At 40.6% G+C, this 24,612-nt stretch overlaps 5 protein-coding genes across 5 annotated transcripts; 4 read left to right on the forward strand and 1 right to left on the reverse strand.

The window, feature by feature from the left end:
* Positions 1 to 13: 13 nt before the first annotated feature.
* Positions 14 to 4,487, forward strand: gnptg (N-acetylglucosamine-1-phosphate transferase subunit gamma). Its single transcript, XM_014978554.2, has 11 exons — positions 14 to 155; positions 234 to 288; positions 364 to 431; positions 783 to 837; positions 945 to 1,028; positions 1,125 to 1,218; positions 2,031 to 2,145; positions 2,217 to 2,299; positions 2,394 to 2,522; positions 3,605 to 3,686; positions 3,764 to 4,487. Exons 1-11 carry the CDS (start codon positions 89 to 91, stop codon positions 3,841 to 3,843), a joined length of 912 nt encoding a protein of 303 aa, XP_014834040.1. The 5' UTR covers positions 14 to 88; the 3' UTR covers positions 3,844 to 4,487.
* Positions 4,488 to 5,944: 1,457 nt separating this feature from the next.
* On the reverse strand, positions 5,945 to 21,850 carry chlsn (cholesin). The gene is made up of 6 exons (XM_014967486.2): positions 21,367 to 21,850; positions 21,126 to 21,248; positions 20,691 to 20,810; positions 9,903 to 10,090; positions 9,154 to 9,235; positions 5,945 to 6,856 (listed from the first exon to the last, which is right to left on the reverse strand). Exons 2-6 carry the CDS (start codon positions 21,243 to 21,245, stop codon positions 6,677 to 6,679), a joined length of 690 nt encoding a protein of 229 aa, XP_014822972.1. The 5' UTR covers positions 21,246 to 21,248; positions 21,367 to 21,850; the 3' UTR covers positions 5,945 to 6,676.
* On the forward strand, positions 12,214 to 15,177 carry LOC106903579 (uncharacterized). The gene is made up of 2 exons (XM_014967481.2): positions 12,214 to 12,364; positions 13,325 to 15,177. The coding sequence occupies exons 1-2, from the start codon at positions 12,347 to 12,349 to the stop codon at positions 14,390 to 14,392; spliced, it is 1,086 nt and encodes a 361-aa protein (XP_014822967.1). The 5' UTR covers positions 12,214 to 12,346; the 3' UTR covers positions 14,393 to 15,177.
* On the forward strand, positions 16,541 to 21,101 carry LOC106903578 (G protein-coupled estrogen receptor 1). The gene is made up of 2 exons (XM_014967479.2): positions 16,541 to 16,855; positions 18,609 to 21,101. The coding sequence occupies exon 2, from the start codon at positions 18,655 to 18,657 to the stop codon at positions 19,786 to 19,788; it is 1,134 nt and encodes a 377-aa protein (XP_014822965.1). The 5' UTR covers positions 16,541 to 16,855; positions 18,609 to 18,654; the 3' UTR covers positions 19,789 to 21,101.
* A 456-nt stretch (positions 21,851 to 22,306) lies between the features above and the next one.
* On the forward strand, positions 22,307 to 24,161 carry uqcc4 (ubiquinol-cytochrome c reductase complex assembly factor 4). The gene is made up of 2 exons (XM_014967488.2): positions 22,307 to 22,502; positions 23,711 to 24,161. The coding sequence occupies exons 1-2, from the start codon at positions 22,411 to 22,413 to the stop codon at positions 24,012 to 24,014; spliced, it is 396 nt and encodes a 131-aa protein (XP_014822974.1). The 5' UTR covers positions 22,307 to 22,410; the 3' UTR covers positions 24,015 to 24,161.
* The last annotated feature ends 451 nt before the right edge of the window (positions 24,162 to 24,612 follow it).

The following is a 24,612-nucleotide window of genomic DNA, read 5'->3' on the forward strand; positions in this document are numbered from 1 at the left end:
GGGGTTATTTTTTTGTCACGTGACCGACCACCTGACACAACAGACGAAGGAACCGGAAATGTAGCGATTATTCATCCAAAAATCCATCATGTGGAGTTTAAATAGCGGAATATATGTTTTATTGAGGACATGGCTTGTTTGCGTGTCGCTTTTCTGTAAGTTTTCCATTCTTAATTTTTAGTAAACAAATAGCTGGACTTTTATTTGATAATCGATTTGTATTTTCTATCCAGTCAGCCTCGGATTGGCTGGGAAAATGAAGATTGTGGAGGAGCCAAACACGTTTGGGTTGGTGAATTAATGTCTAATATGTCTCAGGTTTTCTGCTGCTGTTTTGTCTTCACTGGTTTTCTGTGTTTTCAGGCTGAACAACCCGTTCATGGCGCAGGGAAACAGGCTACAGCCCAAAGTCTCTCCAGCGCCTGTGTCTGGTAAAGTGAAATGATCTAATTTAAAACCTGAGACATCCTGAAGGTCTTAAAGTCTGATCATTTTGGATGCAGCCGCCATAAGCTTAAAGTCAAATTTTAATAACCTCTAAAAATTCACCATAAAATAATGAGATTTAATTCTGGAAAACCTTCGGTTCCCTGGACTTCCCTGATGGCGGTTACCTCGTCCTTTCTGGTGGTCCTCAGGGATGTGTGCTGAGTCCCCTGCTGTAAATCCTGTTCATAAACTGAAATGGGATATTTACTTCCAGTAATCATGTACCATTGTTTGATTTGAAATCTGAAATTTATCTGTATCTCATCAGTAACTGTAGTAATATTCTCTTAAAGGCCCTGTACATCTTCATCGTCTGGCAGGAAAGTGCTTCAGTCTCACAGAATCGATGTGAGTGAAACACCCTGACCTGAAGAAGCAACATGCATGTGTTTGATCCATTACACATCTGATTGCATGTAGAACCAACAACACACCTGTAACCGGTTCTTCTGCAGGTATAAATACGAGTTCTGTCCCTTCCACAACGTGACTCAGCACGAGCAGTCATTCAGGTGGAACGCCTACAGCGGCATATTGGGGTAAGACAACACCAAAACAAATGCTTTCATTAGAGGTTTTAATTTGTGAATTATTATTTTTAAGTGTTTCTGTGGGTCTTTGTTGTTTTCTGGTAGGATCTGGCAGGAGTGGGAAATTACCAACAATACTTTTACAGGCATGTGGATGAGAGACGGCGACACATGTGGAACCAGAAACAGAGAAACAAAGGTGCTGAAAATACAATTATTCTTCTGCTTCAACCAAAGAATAACCAGTTTCCCCCTCTGACCAACCAGGTGACTCATCAACCAACTCTGGTTCCTTAAAGCTGCAGTATATAACTTTTACAAAAAAAAGTTTGGTAAAACTGTCACCATGTTGTGACAGTGTAATATGAGACAAATAATCTATGAAAAGATTGATCTCCTCACTGAGCTACTATTGCCCTCTGAAGAAATGCACCAAAAACAACCAATCAGAGCCAGGAGGAGGGTCTTAACGCTGTCAATCAATCCCATGAACCCGCTGCTAAGTGCTAATGGTGAAGAATCAACTTACATTTACAGGAAAATCATTTATCCTCTATCCCAGGTGGCTATGCTAACTAGCATTGATGTTTGTAACAGAAGAAGCAAAGAGCAAGCAGGAGAAGGGTGAGCATGAGAGTGACCCTCCTCCTGGCTCTTATTGATTGTTTCTGTTTTAGTGGTGTATTTGAATTAAATTTAATTGAATATTTTATTAATCCCAGAGGGAAATTCATAATTAGTAATGGTCTACTTTTACAAACTCTCATTTAAAAGAGAATATATTTCAGTTCTAATGAGGCATAAATCTCATCCTAACGTGGTTTTTTTTTTAAATCTATTTTTAATCGCTAGAAATGATAAAACATTTGGTGTTGACATGTTGGTATGGAGCCCCAAATGAACACCTGCTCAGGGCCCCAAAAGGCTTGGGCCGTCCCTGGGGAAGTGGCGTAGCTGGATTTTAGGTAAAAGAATGAACCCTTGACTAAAGATGGGTCATGTTTTGTTTAGGTGGTTCTGGTTTGCAGCAACAGCAGCAAACTGGTCCAGGTGTCGGAGCCAAGCACCTGCATTTACTCACTGACCTTTGAGACACCGCTCGTCTGCCATCCACACTCACTGCTGGGTACGTCTGGGGAAAATCGCCTTCCAGAGCGCTGTGCATGTCAGTGCTAATGGCGACTGTTTGGTCTGCAGTGTACCCCACCCTGAATGAGAAGCTGCAGAAGGAATGGGACGAGGTGGAGCAGGCTCGCTACGATGGCCTCATTACTGAGCAGGTAGGAAGCAGCAGATTAAAAACATAAAATTTCTGACCCGCCTGAACATTAAACCCACCAGGCAGAATGCTGCTCATGTTTCTGTTTGTCGCAGGGCTACAACAGCCTTTTGAGAGACGTTTTTGAGGATGCTGGACTCCTGAAGAGCAACAAAGTGACGGAGACTGTTGCAGAGGCTGAAACACGTTCAGAAAAACACAACTCCTTACAGAAATGCCAAGAAGTATGCTGATTAGGAATGCAAACAATTTACAATTAATCATTTATTAGGTTAAAATTGTCTTCAGTCAAGGTTATTGTAGTTAACTAAAATGAACAAGCTAAAAACTGAAATTGAGAACATTTTTGTCAACTAAAATAATTAAAAAAGGTGTAATGAATGGGAAAAAGTGTAACTAGCTGAAACTGTACTGTCCGTTTATAAAACTAACTGAAGCACACTTAAAAATAGATATAATAAACACTGTCTTTGTGTTTATTAATCTATTTATTAGCTTGTCAAACTGATTCCTCCAACAGAAAAGCAGTTTACATCAGTTACCGGTAAATTACAGCACTCCGTACTGGCAATGCTACTTTTGTCTGCAAAATGGCGACGGCAAAAGCAGTTAAACGTCAGTCATTTATTGTTCAACAATAATTGGATAAATGTTTTGAAATTTATATGTACTTATTACCCAACCTTAGCATACATAATTACAATAAAATAATTATAGAAATCAACCAAAGTACTGCTACCATATTTTTTAAAAAACCGGGCAAACCCACTCTTAAACTAATTAAAACTAACTAAATTAGACGAGCGAAGTGTCACAACGAAATAAAACTAAACTATAATGAAAAATCCAGGACATTTATAACGCTGGTTCCAATCGATTAACTAATCACATCCGCTTCAGTTTTTAGTGTGGTAGTTTCGTCGCCATCCAGCAGAGGGCGCGGCTGGTCGTAGCAAACCCATTTGATACTAGATGGCGGAGTCCTGTGTAGGATTCAAAATGCACTTTATATGCTACTGTTTTAAAATATAAACACCCGACAAGCCCCTTTAAGGAGTCAACTTAAATTACTTAATAGCGCTCATTCAGCCGAGGTGCTGCATGACGGAGAAGCGTTAGCATTTTATGAAACATTTAGCTCTTATGCTACGGAAAGATTACATGAGAAAACTTAAAATGGCGACATATCAGTTAAGTTTGTCGATCAATAAGATCGGTTAACTTTAGATTAGTTCATTAACCGCATTCTTAATATTGGTTATCTAAATATATGGGTGATATTTATTTGTATATTTTTGTTTGGCAGGATTATCAAAAGCAGAGTGAAGAGGTAGCGAGGCTGCGGGCTATCCTCACCCTGAATAATATTTCCTTTGAGTCACAGCCAAGTACGTTAGCTCAACAACATCAGTCTGTTTATAATGTCTTAATTTTTACTGAAGCATGGCTGTTTTCTGTGTGGTAGATGAGGAGAAAGGTGCAACGACAGCGCCGGCTAAAGATCAACACCTGAGAGGAGACACGGGCCTTTTTGACCAGCTGTGAAGATTTCCATCACAAACAGGATGTTCAGTTTTTTTTTCTGGTCAGTTTGAGTCTCTGAGGTCCACAAGAAAACAGTTCCTCGTGTTTGGATGTTTTATATGTAGCTTGGACTTTAACCTGTGTATTTATGTTGTGTTGTTCGGATGCAACAACATTGGAATTAAAACAGGACCAAAAAAAAAAAAAAAAATGCAACATGTTCTTTTTAAATACAAGAATAAAGTCATAATATTATGAGGATAAAAATTGAGCGACAAAGTCGTAATAATACAACAAACCCTAACTGATAATTATACCGGATGACTTTATTCTGGTATTACAAGTTTATTTGCTTATTACAACTTTATTCCACAACTTTATTTTCTGGTATTACACCTTGTAAAAACCTTAAAACTTTATTCTGATATTCTTATTGCGATTTTATACTTGCTGAGATTTTATTGCATTTTTTACTAGTTGCACATTATGATTATTTTTACGACTTTAGTTACTCAACTTTTCTTGTGTTATTCTAACTTTATTCTTGTATTTTTATGACTTAAGTTGCTCCTTATTATGACTTTTCTTGTGTTACTTTGTTCTTGTATTAATACAATTATTTAGGTAATGACTGTATTAAAGGGATAAAATGATGAAAACCTGAACCTGGAGATGAACAGTAATACTTCAGCATATTTGATGGTCTACATAAGGGAAAAATTTCTTACTTCCTCTAAAGTTTCTATTTAATTATAAGCTGATTGATCTGGAACACCAGCCATGACCTTACAGTGACCTTAGTTTGACCCCACTGACTGCACAGCATCTTGAAACATTTCTTACCTTCTAAAATGACTTTTGAGGTTCTGCAAGAAAATACCACAAAGTGCATCTGCTGCGCTGCAACACAGAAGAGGTGTGACAATAAAATGAGAACAGCAGTTCATTTCTGACAGGCAGAGAATGGACCGGACCGAACTGAACAGAACCAAACTGAGGAGTTGCATATCAAGAAACGATTGGCTTTAATCAACATTAATTTAAATAAATTCACCGTTTTTATGATGAAAACCAACTTTTAGCTCTTCAAATTCACCTCAAATCAGCAGCCAGATGGTAAAAATGTGGAGGGATCCAACAGGACATTGACTCAGAACTCATCAGAACCGGTTTTTGGGCTGAATAAAGCAGACTTGCATTGAGTTTTTACATTAGAAAAGAACTCGGCCTTTTTGAAAATATAAAGATTCTGCTTAAACCCAGAGATCAGTCGTAATCAAATACATTTACTTGAGTAACATTTTGAAAAAAAAATGCCCTTTTAAAAATATTTTATTGCTCAAAACCTTTTACTTTTCCTTGATTTGTGAACTAATACTTATACGTTTACTTCTCTACATTAATAAATACTTTAGTTACTTTAATGAGGATATAAATAAAAAAAGCTATTATTAGTGATACAGCAGGTTGGCTCCAGACCCAAAGGTTCCTGGACCAAATCCCAAGTAACACTACTGATACCTTAGTATGCTTTAAGGCTGTTCTACACACCCTACGGAAAGCTATAAGTGCCACAAACAGCCACTTTTACCTCATGTCTGGTTAAGAAGTCACACAAAATCACACTCCGGCTTATGACTGAAAGAACCATAAAATACGGCAAAAATTTCATTAAAATTAGTTTTTTTATACCGTTCTAACCTTGAATGCAATTATTTGTCACTATCATGGAACATTCAATAACCCGAATAAATGCAGTAATTCTTGGAGTTCAGAAGGCAGTCTTAAAACGTCATAAGCAGCAATTTGACAGATTTTTTCTGTATTTTACACCATCTTAAGGCATAAAAAGGTGTTTTTTGTGTAGCTTTTTAACCTGAAGCGTGGTAAAAGTGGTGATTTGTGGCACTTCTGGCTTTCCATACCCCTCTGCCTAATACCACGCTACACTAAAAACTACAAAAAATAACCAGCTTCAAGTATCAATAGTGGTAATAATGTACACTTGAATATATAATGTATATTTCTGATCCTGTGTGAATGAAAGAACATTTACAATAAATTTACTCTTTTGATTTTTCACAAAGAAAGACATAAGTGAAATTATTTAATCTAAAATCAGTTTATAGGAAAAATGTTTTATTATAAGAAACATCAAATAAATGTGTCATTTATATCTGTGCTAAGTATGTAAATCTGTGTTCAAAACAGATAAATAATATTCAGTAAATTAGAATATGTATAAAAGTTGTAATTTGTGGCACTTCTGGCTTTCCATACCACACTACCTAATAACATGCTACACTAAAAACTATTATATTTCTGATCCTATATGAATGAAAGAAACATTTTCAACAAATTTACACTTGATTTAAAAAAATCAAAATAAAACAGTGAAGTTGTTTACTCTTTATGGAGAAAAATACTGTTTAAGAAAATAAAAAAAATTACAATAATGTGGCATTCTTTCCCGTTATGAGTGTATGTACATTTCTGATCAAAACAGATGAGAAGTTGTACATAACGATGCTGTTTGAGCAGCTTGTTATGGTTCGGGTGAGTTAAAATAACGCAGCGAGTTGTACAGGTCCGACGTGTCCCAACGCGTCCCAACCATAAACATTCCTGATTTTCCAGCTTTTCATCGTCCGCCTCATCGTGAAAACAACGTTCGGAAGACTCAAATCATCTTTTTGAAAAATAGTTTGAGATTCAAAATGTTGCAAACATGAGGAAGAGTTTGTGTTTTTAGGTTTTAGTAGCACAGAAAATCATGCTGGATGTTATTTACGGGGAGCAGCGCGCCTTCGTTGGGTCTCTTCCTGCCTCATGTCAGTGCAGGAGTCCCTCAGGGTCAGGAGAAGAGCTGGATGACTTCTCTGGCCCGCTGCGCCCTCTGCTGGACAGACGCATCCTGAGGCGCCTTTCCAGATTCCTCCACCAGTGCCAAGGCCTTCTGGACCGTCGTTTCCTTCGCTCGTCCAAACATTCCCTCCAGATACTGAAGCAGAACCACAAATGTATCGTCTGGAACCTGAAGGAAGGGAATTAGTTTGTCTGTCAGATTTGATTAATGTAGAAATATTTTACAGCCTTTTATTTTTAAAAATAATAAAGTCTAACTGTTGAAGAAGGCTGGACAAATTGCCTGAAAAGCTTATCACAGTTTAAGCTTTTCATATCAGTCAATATTGGTAATTGTTAGCCACAACAAACAATAACTCAATTAATCACAAGATTAATTAAAAAAAATTCAATAATTTCCATTTGCATGACTTATTGTTTCCCTCTTCCTACCAAAAGCAGGATGACAAAAGTTTCAGTCTGGTGTTTCGGTCTCAACCAAATGTTTTTTTTTTCAAGGATAATTTTGTTTCTTTTATTTTACTTGTTTCTGTTTTATTTATTTTGGATATTTAAAATGTCTTCCAGTGTTAAATGTTTTATTTGACAATGTGTTCTTGGATTATTATATAGTTATTATCATTATTTTAAATGGAAAATGGTCTCAAACAACAAAATTATACTTTATCGCAAAAACATCTGGAACAATTTATCATCCATAAAAATCTGTTATTGTGACGGGCCTAATAGTTGCTGATTCGTTTTTGGTTTTAAACATTATTTTTGGACAACAAAAAACCTTTTGGCCACAAAACAACTTAAGTCATTATTTTAGGAAGTTGACAATATCAAATATGACATAATGCCTTAAAATTGGGCCTCTGTCTCTTTAAAAGCTCCTGCTGTTTCTGAAGCTTTGCCTCCAGGAAGTCATGCCAACATGGCTCCTCTATTAACCCTTTAATATTTACCAGTGTTGCTCTGAGCAGCAGCTCCTATAATGAGCTGTTTGCTAATTGCTGCTGGCTAGTCTGAAGGAGCTGAGAGAGGGAGGAGCTGCGCCATGAAGGAGGGGCTAGGTCCAAATAGGCTCTTTGGACAGCTGAATGGTTGCCATGGAGATTAAAGGATTTCTCAAACATGCATTAAAACAGAGGTTCCCAAACTGTGGGGCGCGCCCCCTATGGGGGGCGCCGTGTCATTGCAGGGGGGCCGCGGGAAGCCGTCTGGATGAAAAAAACAAAACAAAACATGAACACTGTATGCGCTGGGTTTTTACCTTAGAACGGCCAACTCTCTGTTATTCCTATGTCAGTTTGATACATAGTGGCTTCCACACTTCCCATATCTGTGTCCTCTGACACTTTTATCAGCAGTTAAAACTGTTTAATCCGTTGCTAACATGTTGAAACCTGTTTTTCCGAGCCGCCTTTAAACGCAACATGAGCGCTACGACGCTCGCGCTGGGTTTCCACCTGTGAAGGAGACCTGCTGCTGCTGTGCGGAGCTACACAGGTTTGTGTTAGAATCACGGCAGCAAACCAGCAAAACGCAAAGAACTTTTCACAGTTTTTCCCTCCAAACTAACCGACTGAGTTGAGTAAAGCTGCTGGATGCAGGTAATGTTAGCTAAAAGATGACTAGCAGGTAATGTTAGCTAAAAGATGACTAGCTAATATCAATACAGAACCTTAAGCTTAACAAGTAGCCTGTTGTCTTGTCTATGTTCAGCTACGATTCATTTTGTCCCCCAAAAAGTCGATCCCCCTCCCCGCTAACAAACGTCGTTCAACCAGACAGCCATTTGTAATCCATGGGGGGCCCAGAAAATGTTTGGAAACCACTGGGGGGGCGCAGGAGAAAAAGTTTGGGAACCACTGGGGGGGCGCAGGAGAAAAAGTTTGGGAACCACTGCATTAAAGAATCAAAGTGTAACAGGTCCCGGGTGTCAGAACTGCTGTAACAGAGTTGACACAATCCGAAGAGAAAATAAACCAGGAGTCAGCAATGACGACCAGCGCTGCTGTTAACATCCAGATTGTGTTTTTTTTTTATTTGCTGACTTGTATTAGTAAACAAGCTGAGTTTAAATACAAGGAAAGGACTAAACCTCTGATTGTAACTATGGTAACTTGACAATCAAACAATTAATATTATTCTTTGCACTTTTACAAAGTAAACTTGACAATCCCTTTGAAACCACTTTGAATCTCTTAATGTATCAACTGAAATTGAGACAGTTATAGGCCATAACCGATATGTACTGACATTTGTTTCTGATGAAGGAAAAACATTAAAACATCAAAAGAAAGATCAAAATAGTTGCTTTCGAATAATGGCGCCCCTGTAAAAAATAAATTTAACTTGTAAAATATTTAGAAGTTTCCAGGGGAAGTTGTAGAAATGAGCTCATTTCCTGAAGCAAACAGGAAGTTGACGCCTGTGCTGGTCCAGACTGCAGATGATGTTATTTTCATCTTTATTTACCTTCTCGGAGTCGTACATGTGCTGCAGTAACCAGGTCTGCCGGATCTTCTGAAACTTCCAGGCCGAACGGCTCTCGGCCCAGCTGCAGGGTCACAAACAAAAACACCAGATCTCATTCTCTGGTCCAGAAGCATCGGCTGACACGATCTGGTCAATCTGCTCTTTTACTTTAATTTGTATAAACTGCATTTTAATTTGGCTGACTTGTATAACTTAACTTGACAGCAAATAAGTGGAATAAAATAGAAACATCTTTTTAAAAAATACGTTTACAGGACAAACAGATCTGATGTCTGTACAGAACGGGCGTCTATCAGAACAAACATCTCCAGGTTTTCTTTTTGCTTCGACTGAAAGAGAAAAAGAAAAAAGAATAAAATGTCAAAAGCTTCGTTCTGGTGTCAGAACGTTGTTTTATATCAGTTGATATCAATAATTATTGATTCGTTTTTCGTTTTAAATATCTGAAATACAGCCAAACTCTTTGCGTAACTTTTCCAGTTTTATCCAGTTTCTCTCCATTTTGTTTTTAATTTTCTAGCAGTTATGAAGCAAAGAGGGGAAACTTGAAACTGTCTCTGCTCCAGTCACTCAGCAGGTCGTTGCTAGGTAACCGAAATTTGGGGGAACTTGAAACTGCTTCTTACCCAGCAGGTTGCTAGGCAACCAGAGAGGGAGTGAGTTAGTAGATTCTAACCTGGAATATTATCTGACCAATCACAGCCCGGTTTATTTCAGCTCCTCGTTACCATGTGAGGTAGTCCAAGGCCAGCTTGGATGCGCTCTGTCCGGGTTCTGCGGGTTTTGGGTCGGCCCGTCCGGATTCCTTCAGCTTCTTCTTCTCCTCCTTTTTCCGGATCTTCTTCAGCTTCCTTTCCAGGACCCGTTTCTCTTCAGGGGTCAAAGGTCCTTCGGAGTCCCCGTCTTCCTCAGGAAGCTGCCATGGAGGTCAGAAACGTTAATTTGATTTCACTCGTTTCTTTTTTAAACCATTCAGACTCAGACTGGTGTTGATCTGATTCATCGGCCATCGATCAGTTATGGCCGATTTCCATGAAGAAGTGATCGTGTTTGCCCATTCATCGTTTGTAAAAGCACCTTTTGAAAATAACATTTATTTCATTTCCCGTTGGGATGAATAAAGAATCTTTGAATTTGAAGCAGGTATTAAACATACTTTTTATTAATCCCACATTTCTGTTTTAATTGGGTTTTTAATTGATTTAATATGATTTTATATTTTTAAATGTCATGTATTTTATTACCTGTAAGTGTAAAATCACAATCATAGCAGAAATAGTCGTTAAAACATCCATCTGTTTGTAATTAATATATATGGTGTATTTAACTTAGTGATAAAGTTTCTGAAACAAATAGGGGCTTTCAGTAAAATTATAATTCATTAAATTTGTAATGAATTTTGTAAAAAAAATGTCAAAATTCATCAAATTCATCTTTTAAGAAATAAAAGTAATTTAAATGTAATATAAAGTGCATAAAACATTTAAAAGTATTTTAAATCACATGAGCTCTAAACAGCAGGACAGGCTCTGAAAACTGAGAAAACTCTTATTTTTTCTCTGTTTCTGAAAGTTGGAAGCAAAAATAAATGGTGACATTTTGAGCTCCAAAGCAGAAGGCCAACAAACCCGTTCTCAGTCTGAATCACTTCCTGCTGCGCTGCAGCTCAGAGGGCCGTTTCCTGCCGCTGCTCCACAGCAGCGCCTCAGGTCTGCTTTCACCAACCACTTTGGCTTTGTTTCCTCCCAAAGTCGCTTAGAAATTTAATGAGTTGTTTTTTGGGCTTGTTTTTGAACATGAAGTTGCTGATTTGAGCTTAACCTTGTTTCTGAACAAAACAAAAATAAAGATTATCTCTCAGCTCCTCACAATAAATTGAACTGCAACCATCAAACTAATCTGGGCTGCGTGATAAATGTGAAAACAGACAAGAATGAACGCATCCAGAAAGACGCACGGCTACATGCCATTGTAATCTTCAAGATAAAAAATAAAATGTCAAAGATCTGAAAGCCATCTGAGGGCCGTAACAAAACCTGGAGGCTTCTGTTTGACTTACAGAAAAAATTTAATCAAAAACCTGAGAACTAAAATGCTATTTAGGGTTTTCCAGACATATAAAAACACAAAAAAAATCCTAAAGTAAGTTGTTTATTTTTACACTGTTGTAATCATTAAAGGGGCAGTGTAATGTACTTTGCAGCTAAATAGTGACATTTTACATTATAATCAACTATGTTAACTTCAGTTGTTATAAAAATTCTACATATATCAAACATGACTTAAAAGAAATGCCACTTCCTGATTTAATGCCTTGAAATTGGGCCTCTGTCTCTTTAAAAGCTCCTGCTCTTCCTGAAGGTCCGCCTCCAGGAAGTCATCCCAACATGGCTCCTCTATTAACTCTAACGTTTTTACCAGCGTTGCTCTGAGCAGCAGCTCCTTTAATGAGCTCAGCAGCTGGTTGCTAATTGCTGCTGGCTAGTCTGAAGGATCTGAGTGGGGGAGGAGCTGCGCCTTGGGGGCGGGGCTAGGTCCACCCAGGCGATTTAACAACTGAATGGTTGCCATGGAAATGAAAGGATTTCTCAAACCTACATGAAAAAATAAAAGCAAAACTCCAGGTTTGTTTTTGATGAGAGAAAAACATTAAAACACGATGGGAGGATAAAAAATAGATTTTACAGAATACTGCTGCTTTAAACCGGTCTGATCTCTCCTGATTAGTGGATAAATAGTCGATATTTGGCTATTTAACTTCAGTTATATCCTCCTTTTTTACATTAAATGTGTAAATGCATGATGTTTTACAAGCAGCTGAGCTTCTGTTCACAGAGCTGGTTGCTTGTTTCTCAACATCTGGCAACGCACAGAAACGCTTGGTCGGCTAAAAATACCCTCAACTTTTTGTCACTTGTGGACCGGGTTTCCTGAGTCTCTGCAGAAACTCTCTGAAGGCAAAGCCTGCTCTTGTGTCTGGACAGGGCAGGCAGTGTGTTTCTGACTTCACAGCCCTCAGCTCTGATGATGGCAAACCAAAGGGAGGGGAAGTTTAGGTCACATGGTGCCGAAGTCATTCTGAAAGTATGCTAGCGGGGGAACTGCCCACAGACGGGGCCATGCCACCAGCATCATCTGCAGAGCTAAACGCCGTTTTCTAGCAGGCGAGAAGATGAGGAGCGAAAACATGGTGAGTGGAAACCGGTTCCTAATCAGAGTCCGTTTAGTTTTCACCCGATTCAGGAAGAGAGAGAGAGAGGCGTCCTGTGGGGAACGGTGATGTTTGGGTTTTTCTGCTTCGCACCGGAGGAGGAAGCTCCTGTCAAGCTGTGGAAGTTCATGCTAACACCAACAGCCACAGCTAGCGATTACTTCAGAAATCAGTTATTCTGATGATTAATCTATTATCTTGATGATTAACTGACAAGTCGGACTGATCGATTATCCTATAAGTTATTCGTACAATTAATTGTCAAAATATCGGTTGTTATATTGATTATTCTGATTATTAATTAATTTTACCACAAATAATCCGATTATTTTAGTAATAGATTTTTTTTGTCTATTAATTGGATATCAGAAATTTGTAGGTTTTTTGATTAACCACCAAACCCTCCTTTATGCAATCAAGCAAAAAGAAAAATGTCCTCTTTTAGAGTCTGTACACACCAGTTAATTAATCCACAAATCTGGAACAAACTTCCATAAAACTGCAAAGCAGCTGAAACACTGATTTCCTTTAAATCCAGACTAAAAGCCCACCTGCTTAGAGCTGCCTTTGAACAATAATAAATGAAACACTGACCAACATTTCTGACGTGTTTTGATGATTTTGATGATGGAACTCGTCTAAATATCATATTTGTTACTGGTTTCTTAGTTGTCGACTGTTTTTATGACTTTTTTAATTTTGTGTTTTTATGATGTAAAGCACTTTGAACTGCCTTGTGCTATACAAATAAAATAAATACAAACAAACCTGACTGATTATGTCAGTATAGCAGGTTTCAGTTCAAAGCTTCATCATAAAAACACAAAGTCAAGAAGACACCACACAGTCAACTGAGAAAATCAGGAAACACTTTGCAATCATGATGAATAATCGCGATTAATCATTTCAGCGCTACCGTCTGATTTTGTTTGCTTCCAGTCTGACCCGACCACCGACTCCTACCCGACCAACCCCACCTTTAACACCACCTTCATCCCCACCTTCAGCTCCACCGCCGCCCTCGCCTCCAGCTCAGGGACCACCAACACCTATGTCCATGACGTCCATGACATCACGGCCGCCGACGGCCTGACCTCCAGAACCAACCAGGTCTACAGCGCCGTGGCCCTGCTGGGTTTCTGCGCCGGTTTCTTCGTCGTCTTCAGCTTCGTCCAGACCTTCCGGGCCCAGCGGCGGCTGGCCTGGCTCGACTGCCTCCTCTGGGTCTTCTGCGGCCTCCAGCTGCTGCTGCTGCTCCTGTCGCTCCACATCGTGGCGCACCGACCCAAATACATGCCGAACTCACTGCTGGGCTGCGCCGCGCTCTCCTTCGCCGTCAACGCCACGTCTCTCTGTGGCGTTCTGGTCTTGGTGCTGATGGCGTTCGTCCTCACCCTGGACCCGCCGTCCAACGCGCCGCTGCGGAAGCCGACGGTCTGCGCGGCGCTGGTGCTGCTGTCCTCGGTGGCGGTGAGCCTGCTGCTGGCAGGGCTTCGGGGCCTGCCGCCGGGGCAGGACTGCATCATGGATCCGGCCCCGGCCGGGATCGCGTACGCAGCGGCGAAGCTTTCTCTGGCGGTCCTGGTTCCCTACACCCTGCAGGTTGGACTTCTGGTCAGCGGCTGCGTCCGGCAGTGGCGATCGAAAGGCCGCTTCCTGTCGGGCTCGGAGGAGGGTCCGGTGTTTCTGACCGTCACGGTGCTGGTCTTCCTCTGCCAGCTGTTCCACTGCGCGGCGCTGCTGCGGGCGGCCGGGCTTGTCCAGAACGGCCAGGAGAGGCGCCTGGACCGGGCCTTTCTGACCGTGGCGGAGTGCGTCCTGTTCTCCGGCAGCAGTGGCAGCATGGTGCTGGTGCTGCTGCTGCACCGGCCGAGCCGGGAGAGCCTGCAGGGGGCGCTGCGGCAGCTGCGGGACTGCTGCCGGCGGCCCGGCCGCGCTCAACCCAACAGGAACATCATAGCGCCGCACATCGAGATCACAGACACGCTGCAGGACATGGAGTCATAGGCTGCCATCTTTTTAAATCTGTTTCTGCAAACTGCAAGCGCAGAAGAAGAACGCTGACGTCACAACGGCGCTCTGTTTACGGAAGTAATCATGGCCGCCGCCGCTCTATCGATGGATTTTAAAGGGAACTATGATGCAAACTTCATGTTTTTGTGCTTCCATTTGGGCCTCAACAAGGTCATGACAGACTTTACTGTACATTTCTACCCCAACAAACATTCATAGTTTAGTTTTCTGTTCTTCCATCTGTACTGAAATATTTGCACTAGAAACTAGACCAACGATACTTTATTTGTTTTTGGAGTGAAGATTTAAAATCCACTTCAACATAAGAAAGAGACAAAGGGATCAAATTTAAATATATGGAAGTAAAAAACAAACAAACAAAACAAACAGATTTTTGGTGACATTTTCCTGCTGTGTGAACGCAGCCTGAGATGAAACGTCTTTGGTTCAGAAAGAACAGACATCAGGTTCCTATTTTTAAACAAGCTAACTTTAGCTGTTAGTAACTTTAGTTGGGCTGTTTTCTCTGGCAGCAACATGTGGGGGAGGGGCTGTAAAGGCTGTAAGTGGTGGGAAAGCTGCTACCTTGAATCTACAAACTGATCCAAGCAGAATCAGAACTGGGATCCGACAGATTAAAACTCTGTGGACGTTTCCTTTCACTTTCTAAGCGTGCATTTTTATTTTCATTTCATGAAAGATTGAAAAATCTGAAACCAAAGATGTTTTCTGCCGTTTAAAAGTTTATTCAAATAAATAAATGATGAACATTTGCAGAATTTGTTGCTGTGATTATTTTTTATGTAAACAGATCTTCATTAGGTCCACTTGGCGTTCATATATGCATTTGAACCGAACCAGAGTTCACTTCAACCGAACCCAGACTGAGGTCTGGAGGTCCAGAGTTAGCTTAGCATTCACACCTCACCAAAATGAACCGGACCGTCTGGGCAAACGGACCGGAGCGGGTTAAAGCTGGTGGGAAACCAGACTCGGTTAAGTTGACCGGTTTCTCTGACAGACGTGATTTTGAAAGAAAGACTCCCGGATGGGTCTCGAAGCCCAACAACAGAACCGTCCTTTCAGAACCTTGTGGTTCTTAAAAACTGAACACAAAAGGCCCATTTAGAGAAACGGCAGGAACAATCTGTGCAGCTTGGAAACATTTGGTCAGCGTGAGTTCAGCTCTGTCCTGAAACCGGTTTGTTTCCAGAAGCCGGGCCGGTTCCAGGAACAGAGCCGACCCGTTACACAAGCTGGAACCAGAACTGGGTCTCATTTACGCTCCAACGTCCTGGGTTATCATAGTTTAACTCTTCCACTAGAGTTCAGTTTTATTTTGTCTAATTCAGTTAGTCTTAGTTCTTAAAATGTGTTTTCCAGTTTTCATTAAAAGTTATTATTAGCTAAATCTTTAGGGTTTTTTTTACTTTGGTTGATTTTAGATGCATCATTCAAAAAGTTAAAAGTATTATGATTATGTGAGCACAGACTGGGTGAAGAGAAAATACCATTAAAAATGTATTTATTGTTGTTGAACCGCCAACCGACAGGCGTTTTCTCCCAAACGTAATCAGCTGACGTAAACTGCTGCTGGATTGAAACGTTTATTTCACAACAAATGGAAAGGCTAATAAAAAGATTTATAAAACACAGAAACAAAGGGTATTATCTGTTAGTGTTATAAACATATTTAGGTCCAGTTGGTTTGGTTTTCTCCAATAATTACCGTTTCTATTTAGTTTAAGTAAGAAAAATGTTTTCTCACTTTCAGTTTAAATTCAATTTCATAAACTTGTCAACATCATTTCATCGTCTGCAGGAGAAAAACAGAAAATCTTTTAAATGATTTTCTACTAATTTAAAAATATGGCTCCTAGATAATCAAGCATGCAAGCATAAAGTATTGTTTGTATTGTGGTGAATGGATTCTTAGTCTTTGTGATTCTAACTTTATATTCTCACTTTAGATTAAAAAAAAGCTTTTTTATTCATCATTAATCTAATTTTTGGGAAGGTAATAATATATTGTATTTCTGCTCAGTGTACCTAGCGTTTATGGCTAACTGGGTTTTACATGACGTCTCCAAATCCCAACATAAATGTAAAATTTGATGAATTTCAGACTTGATGTAACTTGAAACTGGAAGAAACGTCTGTAAGTTTCTCTGCAGACTAAAAGATGAGATGAAATTATCCTGAGGCGTCCTCCACCTTGTTGCCTGTAAACACGCAGCCCGTATTTACATCTCCTTCACCGTCTAAAGGAAGTTTCACCAGAGGAGAGGTCAGAAGCCCCAACTGGACCCGACACCAGCGGGAAGTTCTGATGGATCTGGCCGGCGCCGCCCGCCGTGGTGTTGCTAGTAAATACCAAAACACTTTAGCTTCATGTCGCCTGGGATCACCTGCAGTCACTTCTCTGGGTTCACCGTCACGTCCAGAACCGACCCAAAGGTAGGCCTGACCCGGTTCTTTATCGGCATTTGCTTTGTGAAGCGAGATTGAGCCAAAAAAAAAAAAAATCTAACAGAATAACTCAGTAAATTAGCTTCCAATTAGATTGATTATTGACGTGAGAACCTGGGAGGAAACTGGGATTAGGTAATCTGGTCCGGTAATCCTGAGTTCTGATCCGATCTGTGAAGTTCTGGACCATCAGATTCAGGTTTTTCTGTTTTTTTCTTCATTTTGAAGCAGAAAGAAAAGCAGAGTGGCGTCCATTTTAATTCTTTGTTTCTCTGCAGCTGCAGATAAAAGTTCCCGTCCTTCTGACAAAATGATTAATTGTCCAATGATCTACACAGGGTTTAGACCTGAACTTTGACTAGGCCATTCTAGAACATGAATCTGCTGTGATCTAAAGGATCTGCAGCCTTTACAATCCAAACAGACACTTTTTACTCCAGTCTCACCAAATAAAACTGGCTTAGAGCTGCTAATGTTACCCAACCTTAAGAAAAAGGAAAATCTATAATTAAACAAATATCTAATATCAGGGCTGGACGATACTGCTGAAAAAATTATCACAATACAAGCGTTTCATATCAGTCGATATTGATAATTATTGATTAGTTTTTTGTTTTAAGTATCTGAAATACAACCAAACTGTTTTATCCAGTTTTCTATCTTTGCTGTTGTTTTATATTTTTTAGCAGTTTTCAGGCAAAGAGGGAAAACTTGAAACTGCTGCTGCGCAAGTTACTTAACAGACTGTTGCTAGGCAACCAAAGTTTGGTGGAACATGAAACTGCTTGTTACCCAGCAGGTTGTTGCTAGGCAACCAAAGAGCGAGTGAGTCGGTTGCTTCCACCAATCCAGCTTTGCTAGCAATGAGAGTTTGGTCAGCTAAAGTATTTCCTCTGCCTACATCTCCCAGCATGCTTTGCGGTTCTGGGTCAGAGTTCAGTCAATATTCTAAATATTGAATAATCTATCAATCGTATCATCTACGATGATCATGTGATGTTAACTTTGTAGCGACAGCGACCTTGGTAGGTGTTTGTAAGTAACTGACATGACAGTTGCTATGACAACAATAAACAAGCCACAAGATTTGAACTAGCTCTCGCGCATTAAAGCTATCACTAAATTTTGAGTAATATTCCCACCTTTGTAATGCTAAGATAAATATCAGCTATTTACTGTAGTACTTACAGCAGAACTAGCTAAACTAGCTTAGCTAATGTAGCTTTAGCCTACGTGTTTCTTACTGCATGTTCTTACTCTGCTAGTCACCAGTACCTTGATATTCACGTGAAGAGTTCAGACGTCTTTTACAAATCCATTTCAACATTGATTGTATGGATTTCAGTTGAAGCTCCTCCATGTTGTTCGCACTCTTCCTGTTCACTAGGTAGCTAACGTTATCGTAGCATGAGGTCGGAGGCAGCTTGTTCACATCGTCTGACATGTTTTCCTTCTCCGTCTGATACGGGTCGATCCCGACAGCAGCCATTTTGTTCATGTATTTTTCTCTCTCACATTGGTCAACGTATTTCCTTTTTGTTGGTCTCGACGCCTAGCTTCATTTATGATTTGTGCTGCCGTTGCCTACCAAGATGGCGTAGATCACTTCCAGTTCAGTCTTGTGGGAACCATATATTGATTTTGATCAGGTGTCTATCGTGGTTTATATCGTTATTGATTATTGTCCAGATCTAAATGTGATGTATGAATCTTTAAAAATTCCTCCTGTTCTGTCCAGCAGCCGACCATCTTCAGAGCTCAACAGGAAGTGAAGTCGCAGGAAGGCTATGAAGCCTGATATGGACATAAACATGTTCACGGATCCCAGAGCTGGGGAGAACCTCACGGTGCCGCCGAACCTGACCCAGCGGGCCTCGGAGAACATCGAGCATTACCTCATCAACCTCTTCCTGTCTGGGTTTTACACCCTGATTCTGTTTCCTGTCGGCCTGGTGGGGAACTTCCTGATCCTGGTGGTCAACCTGGCCCACCGGGGCCGGCTGTCGGCGCCGGACCGGTACTTCGCCAACCTGGCGGCGGCCGACCTGATCCTGGTGGCCGACTCCCTGATCGAGGTGTTCAACCTGAAGAAGGGTTACTATGACAACGCCGGCCTCTGCACCTTCATGAACCTCTTCCAGCAGGTCAACCTGTACAGCAGCGTCTTCTTCCTCACCTGGATGAGCTTCGACCGCTTCGTGGCGCTGACCCGAATCGCCGCCGGCGCCGCACATGCCTGCTGTAGCTGCTGCCTCATCTGGGCGTTCGCGGTGCTGCTCACCTTGCTGCCGTTCGCCGTCGCCCAGGTGCAGCACTCCGGCGAGCTCAACTTCTGCTTCGCCAATGTCAGCCAGGTGCAGTGGCTGGAGGTGACGGTGGGCTTCCTGCTGCCGCTCTGCATCCTGGCCGTGTGCTACTGGAGGATCGCGCAGGTGCTGCGGCGCAGCCAGAGGCAGCGGGGCAACCCGCAGCACCGGCCCCGCCGGCAGCGAGCGCTGCGCATGATCGCCGCCACCGTGCTGGTCTTCTTCATCTGCTGGCTGCCAGTGAACGTCTTCATCAGCGTTCACCTCCTGAGTGGCACCGACACGGCGGGCGCCGTCACGCTGTGGGAGCTTTACCCGCTGACGGGCCACGCCGTCCGGCTCGCAGCCTTCTCCAACAGCTGCCTCAACCCGCTAATCTACGGCTTCCTGGGCGAAACGTTTCGGAAGAAGCTGAGGCTGTTCCTCCAGGAGAAAAGCCGCAGCGCCAAGCTGCAACGGTTCGCTTCGGAAAAACACATTTATGCTCCAGTTGCACCGACATGTCAGCATAACACATGCGACACATCGAGTCCCTCCACTAAGTCCAGCTCTAACAGCCTCCTGACGGAAACCACAGAGGCCTTTACGTTGACTTGTGACGTAAAGGCTCTTTAAGGGACAAAGAGGAAGCAAGGACTTTAACTGATGTAAAAACTGAGAATTAATTCTTTATTTTTAAATAAAACTCAAAGTTTCCAGAGCAAATCTTCATAAAAAAATCAAACAGTTGATGGCATCTCAATGTGCTGAAAGTAAAACCTGTGCTGGGCACATGTAAGCTAATGCGCTAATCTTTCCTAGCGATTTTAACAAACAGGACAAACATTACATTTTGATGAGCACCAGAATCAAAACTATCAACACAAATCAAATATGTTGGTCAAGGTTTGATTTTTTATGGTTCCAAAACAACTAAAAACTTTTAGTCTTGATTTAAAGGAACTCTGTGTTTCAGCAGTTTTGCAGTTTTCTGGATGTCTGTTCCAGATTTGTGGAATATAGAAGCTGCATGCTGCTTTTCCATGTTTGGTTCTTTAGGTAACTTTGACAATGTTTGGCACACTTAGCTTTCCCTAAATTATTTTTCCCACATAAAGTCTAAAGCACTAATTTATTTGGTTGTTTTGTAAGCCTTCAGTTTAATGAAATTTGAAATCTGCGCTTAAGTTTTGGTTAGGCATTTATATTCATGCTCTTATTCTGAAGTCTGCATACGTCACAGTTAATTTCCTCTCCTCACAAGAAACTTTGTTGAGCAAGTGAGATTTAAACAAACACATGTTGTGTCATTGGCACATGGTGGGTGTCAACATAGTAGAAATCAGTGCATCATAAATTTTGTATTGGTGTAGCGCTTTAGCGTTAGCAAAACTAATGTTTATGACTAATGTTTATGAGTAAACTAATGTGTATGACTAATGGATAAGGACCAAGGTTAGCAAGGCTAACTTTTCAGTTAGCGGTAGCCACCACTGAGCTAAACACACCAGAATTGTTTGATGGTTTTAGTTCCTCACCTCAGTTCGATCCAAATCAGCTTCTCTTGTTGCCTCCTTTTTCTTCTTCTTGAGTTTTTTGTCCTTTTTGCTTATTTCCTCATCTGGATTTGTAACACATGGAATCTGAACTGGAGCTTCCTGAACAAAAATCACCAAATAGAAGAGTTTATATGGATAAAAACTATTGTCTGCCAAAGTGTCCATGTCCCTTTGCACATTTCATCATGTTGAAACCGTCCAGAACATGTAATTTGTGTCATGCTAATGTACTGAGCTGAGATTGTCACAGTTTTCAATCAGAGGCTTCTGCTGAATCGTTGCAACATTGACTGCTACTGGAGATATGCGATATGAGTTATGAACAACATTTCATTTTCCTTTGGGATAAATAAAGTACTTATAAAACTCCAATAAAACACATAAAAGTCAGAGAGTGTAAAGGTTTCTACCCACCTCTACTTCCACGTGTTTTCTCTTCTTCTTGGTTTTAGTTTCCATGGCTTCTTCTCCCTCATTAAAACTGGATTTCTTTCTTTTGGGGGGATTTTTTTTCAAAGACTTGTCTTTTGCCATCAGCTGATTCATGCAAACCAAAATGTTACGAAACCGAACATGGATTAAAATCTCAGCGAGATGAAATTTATGAAACAGTAAAAGTAAAAACTACATTTTAACATGTTAATGTTGAATTTACCTCGTTGTTTCTGGAAGAGAATCAGAGTGGCGAGTAGAAAACGTGCACTTCGAATCCAGGAAGCGAACCAGAGGAGCTTGAACGTGATTGGACAACGTCTCTACGTGCATTCTGATTGGTTAAGGACTTCAACCCGTTAAACGAAAACGTATGAAGGGTTTTTAACAAACCATTTTATAAATTTAAATGTACAATTCTTTACAACTAACAAGATTATTTATTTATTTAGTTATTTATTTACTTGGTTACTTGCTTACTTATTTATGTTTGAAAAGAACTATCCTGAAATAAAAGACCCGGATTTGTCTTGGTGCTTTCATATAGCTTGATAATTAAATAATTATTAATGAGTGATCAAGTGTTAAAAAGTTAAAGAAAAAAAAGAAAGAAAGAAAAAGAAAAAAATAGCCATACATTGTTTCAGGTAACTAGTTGTTGCATTTTGGTGCTGTCAAGTTAACCAATTTTGTCAAGTTTTTCTCTAACCACAGTTTGCAAAACTATATACTCCATAAATAACAATTTAGTGGTGTAATGAAAGAAGAAAAATAAAAAGGAATGAGATTTTCTCTTTGAATCAGAGTGACACAAATCTTAAAATATTTTGATTGGTTCCAGATAAGCTTGGTCATTTAAAGTTCTTCAGCATTAGATTAATTTGTTGTTATTTAGACAACAAAAACACACACATTATTATTATTATGATTATGATTATTATTATTATTGTTGTTGTTGTTATTACTACTATTGCACATCTCTTTCATCTAAAGGTTGTTATATATCATAATTTTGTTGCATAATTGAAGGGGAAAAAAACATAATTAAGTCAATACACCTCAAAAAATCTACAAAAAAATCACGACAAAGTATCCAAAGCCAAAACAGAAAGAAAGAAAATAGAAAAGACGGAAAGTTCCGGAACGGTTCGAAGCAGGAGTCACAGTGCTGACCCGGAAGCGTTTCAGCGTTGCACAATGCAGTGTTACATGACCTGACGGGGGTTGCCGGAGAAGCTGGTTGTGTGGAGATGTCCATTAGTCCAACATGTCTCCATCAGCAGGACGAGCTCTCACTGGTTTCACCTCTAGGATCCTTGGTAGAGGAATACGAATTAAAAACGCGTCGGCTTCCGTAGGGTGAGTGGAAATCTGTGACCGGGGCTCAGCGCCACTTCAATGACCCTCACACTACTGAGGTTTAACCTGAAGGAAAATATCAAGTATATATTGAACAAAATAATGGGTTTTGTTACCAGAGTTCGAGCAAATTCTTGTTTTAATCGACTTTAATATTCGGATCAGTCTCTCTTTGAATGAATCAAATCGTCATTAATGATTCACGTTTCATTTATGAGAAAAGGTAGAGAAATACGTTTCCTCTGCTTTATTTCTTATTGCACTGTTTCTTAGCAGTCAAGCTTGATTATTATCCCTTAAATTGTATGTCTGATGCATAAGCACTGCAACAAGAGCAGCTGGTTAGCATCTCAAAAGCTCAAATAATACCTGAACTTTGACCCCAAATCCCAGCAGTTGAAAAGGTGTCTTCATGGATGAATTTAAAGCCACCTGTTGCCCAACACCAACCTCACTTTGCACGTCTTTATAACCATACAGCCAGACAGATGTTTAAAGTTTATCAGCAAAAGCAAACGTGTTTCTATAGAATATCGTCTCTCCTGCTCGGAAGATTAGCTGCTAGCATGTCATAATAACCGTGAAACCCTCAGAAAGCAACAGTCTTCAGTCAGAGGCTTTTTCAAATCCATTACCAGACTGACTGCTACTGGAGTTCCTTCCTGCCCAGAACATTATAATCCAGATACTTGGATGACATAAAATTTCTACCACAGTTCTTTCTTCCACTCAATTTTCCATCATTATGCCTGGAAACATTCCTTTGAGGTGTTACTGATACTTTGCAGCTTACACTCCGTCAGTAACTGTCAGGCCTGGACCAGAACATAGCATCCTTTAAATATAAACAAAGGAAATAAACACTATAATTTAATCTTGGTTTTGCTTTTTAAAGCAAAACTCGTGTTGTAAACAAACCTGGATTGTTGCTTTAATTCTTTAATGCATGTTGGAGAAATCCTTTAATCTCCATGGTAACCATTCAGCTATGGAAAACGCCTGGGTGGACCTAGCTCCGCCTCAGAGGTGCAGCCCCTCCACACTCAGCTCCTTCAGACTAGCCAGCAGCAATTAGCCAACACCTGACGGAGCTTCAGAAAGAGTAGGAGTTTTTAAAGGGACAGAGACAGTTTTAATGTGTTAAACCAACTGGTGCTAACTAGTAGCATTAGCATTATGCTAACGAGATGCTTTCTCCCCCTGGACAGTTTCAGGTCGCTATCGCTGACCTCTGCGGCGCCGGCCCGGTCCAAACCGTCGTCAGACGACGAAGCGGTCAGCAGCGAACCCATCAAGTTCTCCACCAGCAAGGCCAGCCACCGGACCTGGAGGGTGGACCGGTCCCTGGGCAGCCAGCACGAGCGGCCCTGGTGGAAGGTGGTGCCCATCAGCCTGGCCTTCACCGCCTTCCTGCTGTGGTGCATCATGAGGTCGGACACGGACATCGACACTCAGCTGGAGAAGCACCTGTACGAACATTTACCTGGCCTGGAGGAGGACGAGGAGGAGTGATGACTATCTCATCACTATAAATAACAAATATTTATTTGTTAAAATTATGTGGACTGATTTAACGTTTAATGGATCCGTCCCTTTACTGTCCGATGAATGTTGGGTTGTCTTTTATTAACTTGAATTAAAATCATTGTTTGTTAGAAATGCAGCCTCTTTGCTTCAGCATTCAGATTAAGGTTGGACGATATGACTGAAAAACGATGTAGTTTCATATCAGTCAATATAGCCAATTATTGATTAGTTTTTACTTTAGATATCTGAAATATTTTCAGACTGTTTGTGTGACCTTAACTGTTTAACCCAGTTTTCACTTCAAGTTGTTTTTTTTAGCAGTTTTGAGGGAAAGTGGGGAAACTTGAAACCGCTGCCAGTTGCCAGCAGGTTGTTGCTAAGCAACCGCAGAGCGAGTGAGTTGATTAAACCAACCTGGATTATTTATAGTCTATCACCTTTATTATTTACTAATGTTACATATTTATCACTTTATCCATTTGGACCGGCCCGTTTAACACCTTCATGTTTTGGAGTAAAGTTAGTTTCCAGTGGAGTCTGGGAGCAAATCTGATTATCAAGAAGCACAGAGGAAAATGTCAAA

This window comes from Poecilia mexicana, unplaced genomic scaffold (assembly GCF_051168715.1).
Source record: "Poecilia mexicana isolate PSO_F unplaced genomic scaffold, ASM5116871v1 scaffold_19, whole genome shotgun sequence".
NCBI lineage: Eukaryota > Metazoa > Chordata > Actinopteri > Cyprinodontiformes > Poeciliidae > Poecilia > Poecilia mexicana.

Bases quoted from the DNA above. Each gene is read 5' to 3' on its own strand.
- gnptg (XM_014978554.2), top strand. From the start codon at position 89: ATGTGGAGTTTAAATAGCGGAATATATGTTTTATTGAGGACATGGCTT. The intron at 156-233 runs GTAAGTTTTCCA...TTTTCTATCCAG, and splicing joins TGTTTGCGTGTCGCTTTTCT to TCAGCCTCGGATTGGCTGGG. The intron at 2,146-2,216 runs GTACGTCTGGGG...TTTGGTCTGCAG, and splicing joins CCATCCACACTCACTGCTGG to TGTACCCCACCCTGAATGAG.
- LOC106903578 (XM_014967479.2), top strand. From the start codon at position 18,655: ATGAAGCCTGATATGGACATAAACATGTTCACGGATCCCAGAGCTGGG.
- chlsn (XM_014967486.2), bottom strand. From the start codon at position 21,245: ATGGCAAAAGACAAGTCTTTGAAAAAAAATCCCCCCAAAAGAAAGAAA. The intron at 20,811-21,125 runs GTGGGTAGAAAC...ATTTTTGTTCAG, and splicing joins GAAAACACGTGGAAGTAGAG to GAAGCTCCAGTTCAGATTCC. The intron at 10,091-20,690 runs GTGAGGAACTAA...CCTCCATGGCAG, and splicing joins CTGATTTGGATCGAACTGAG to CTTCCTGAGGAAGACGGGGA.
- uqcc4 (XM_014967488.2), top strand. From the start codon at position 22,411: ATGTCTCCATCAGCAGGACGAGCTCTCACTGGTTTCACCTCTAGGATC. The intron at 22,503-23,710 runs GTGAGTGGAAAT...CCCCCTGGACAG, and splicing joins AACGCGTCGGCTTCCGTAGG to TTTCAGGTCGCTATCGCTGA.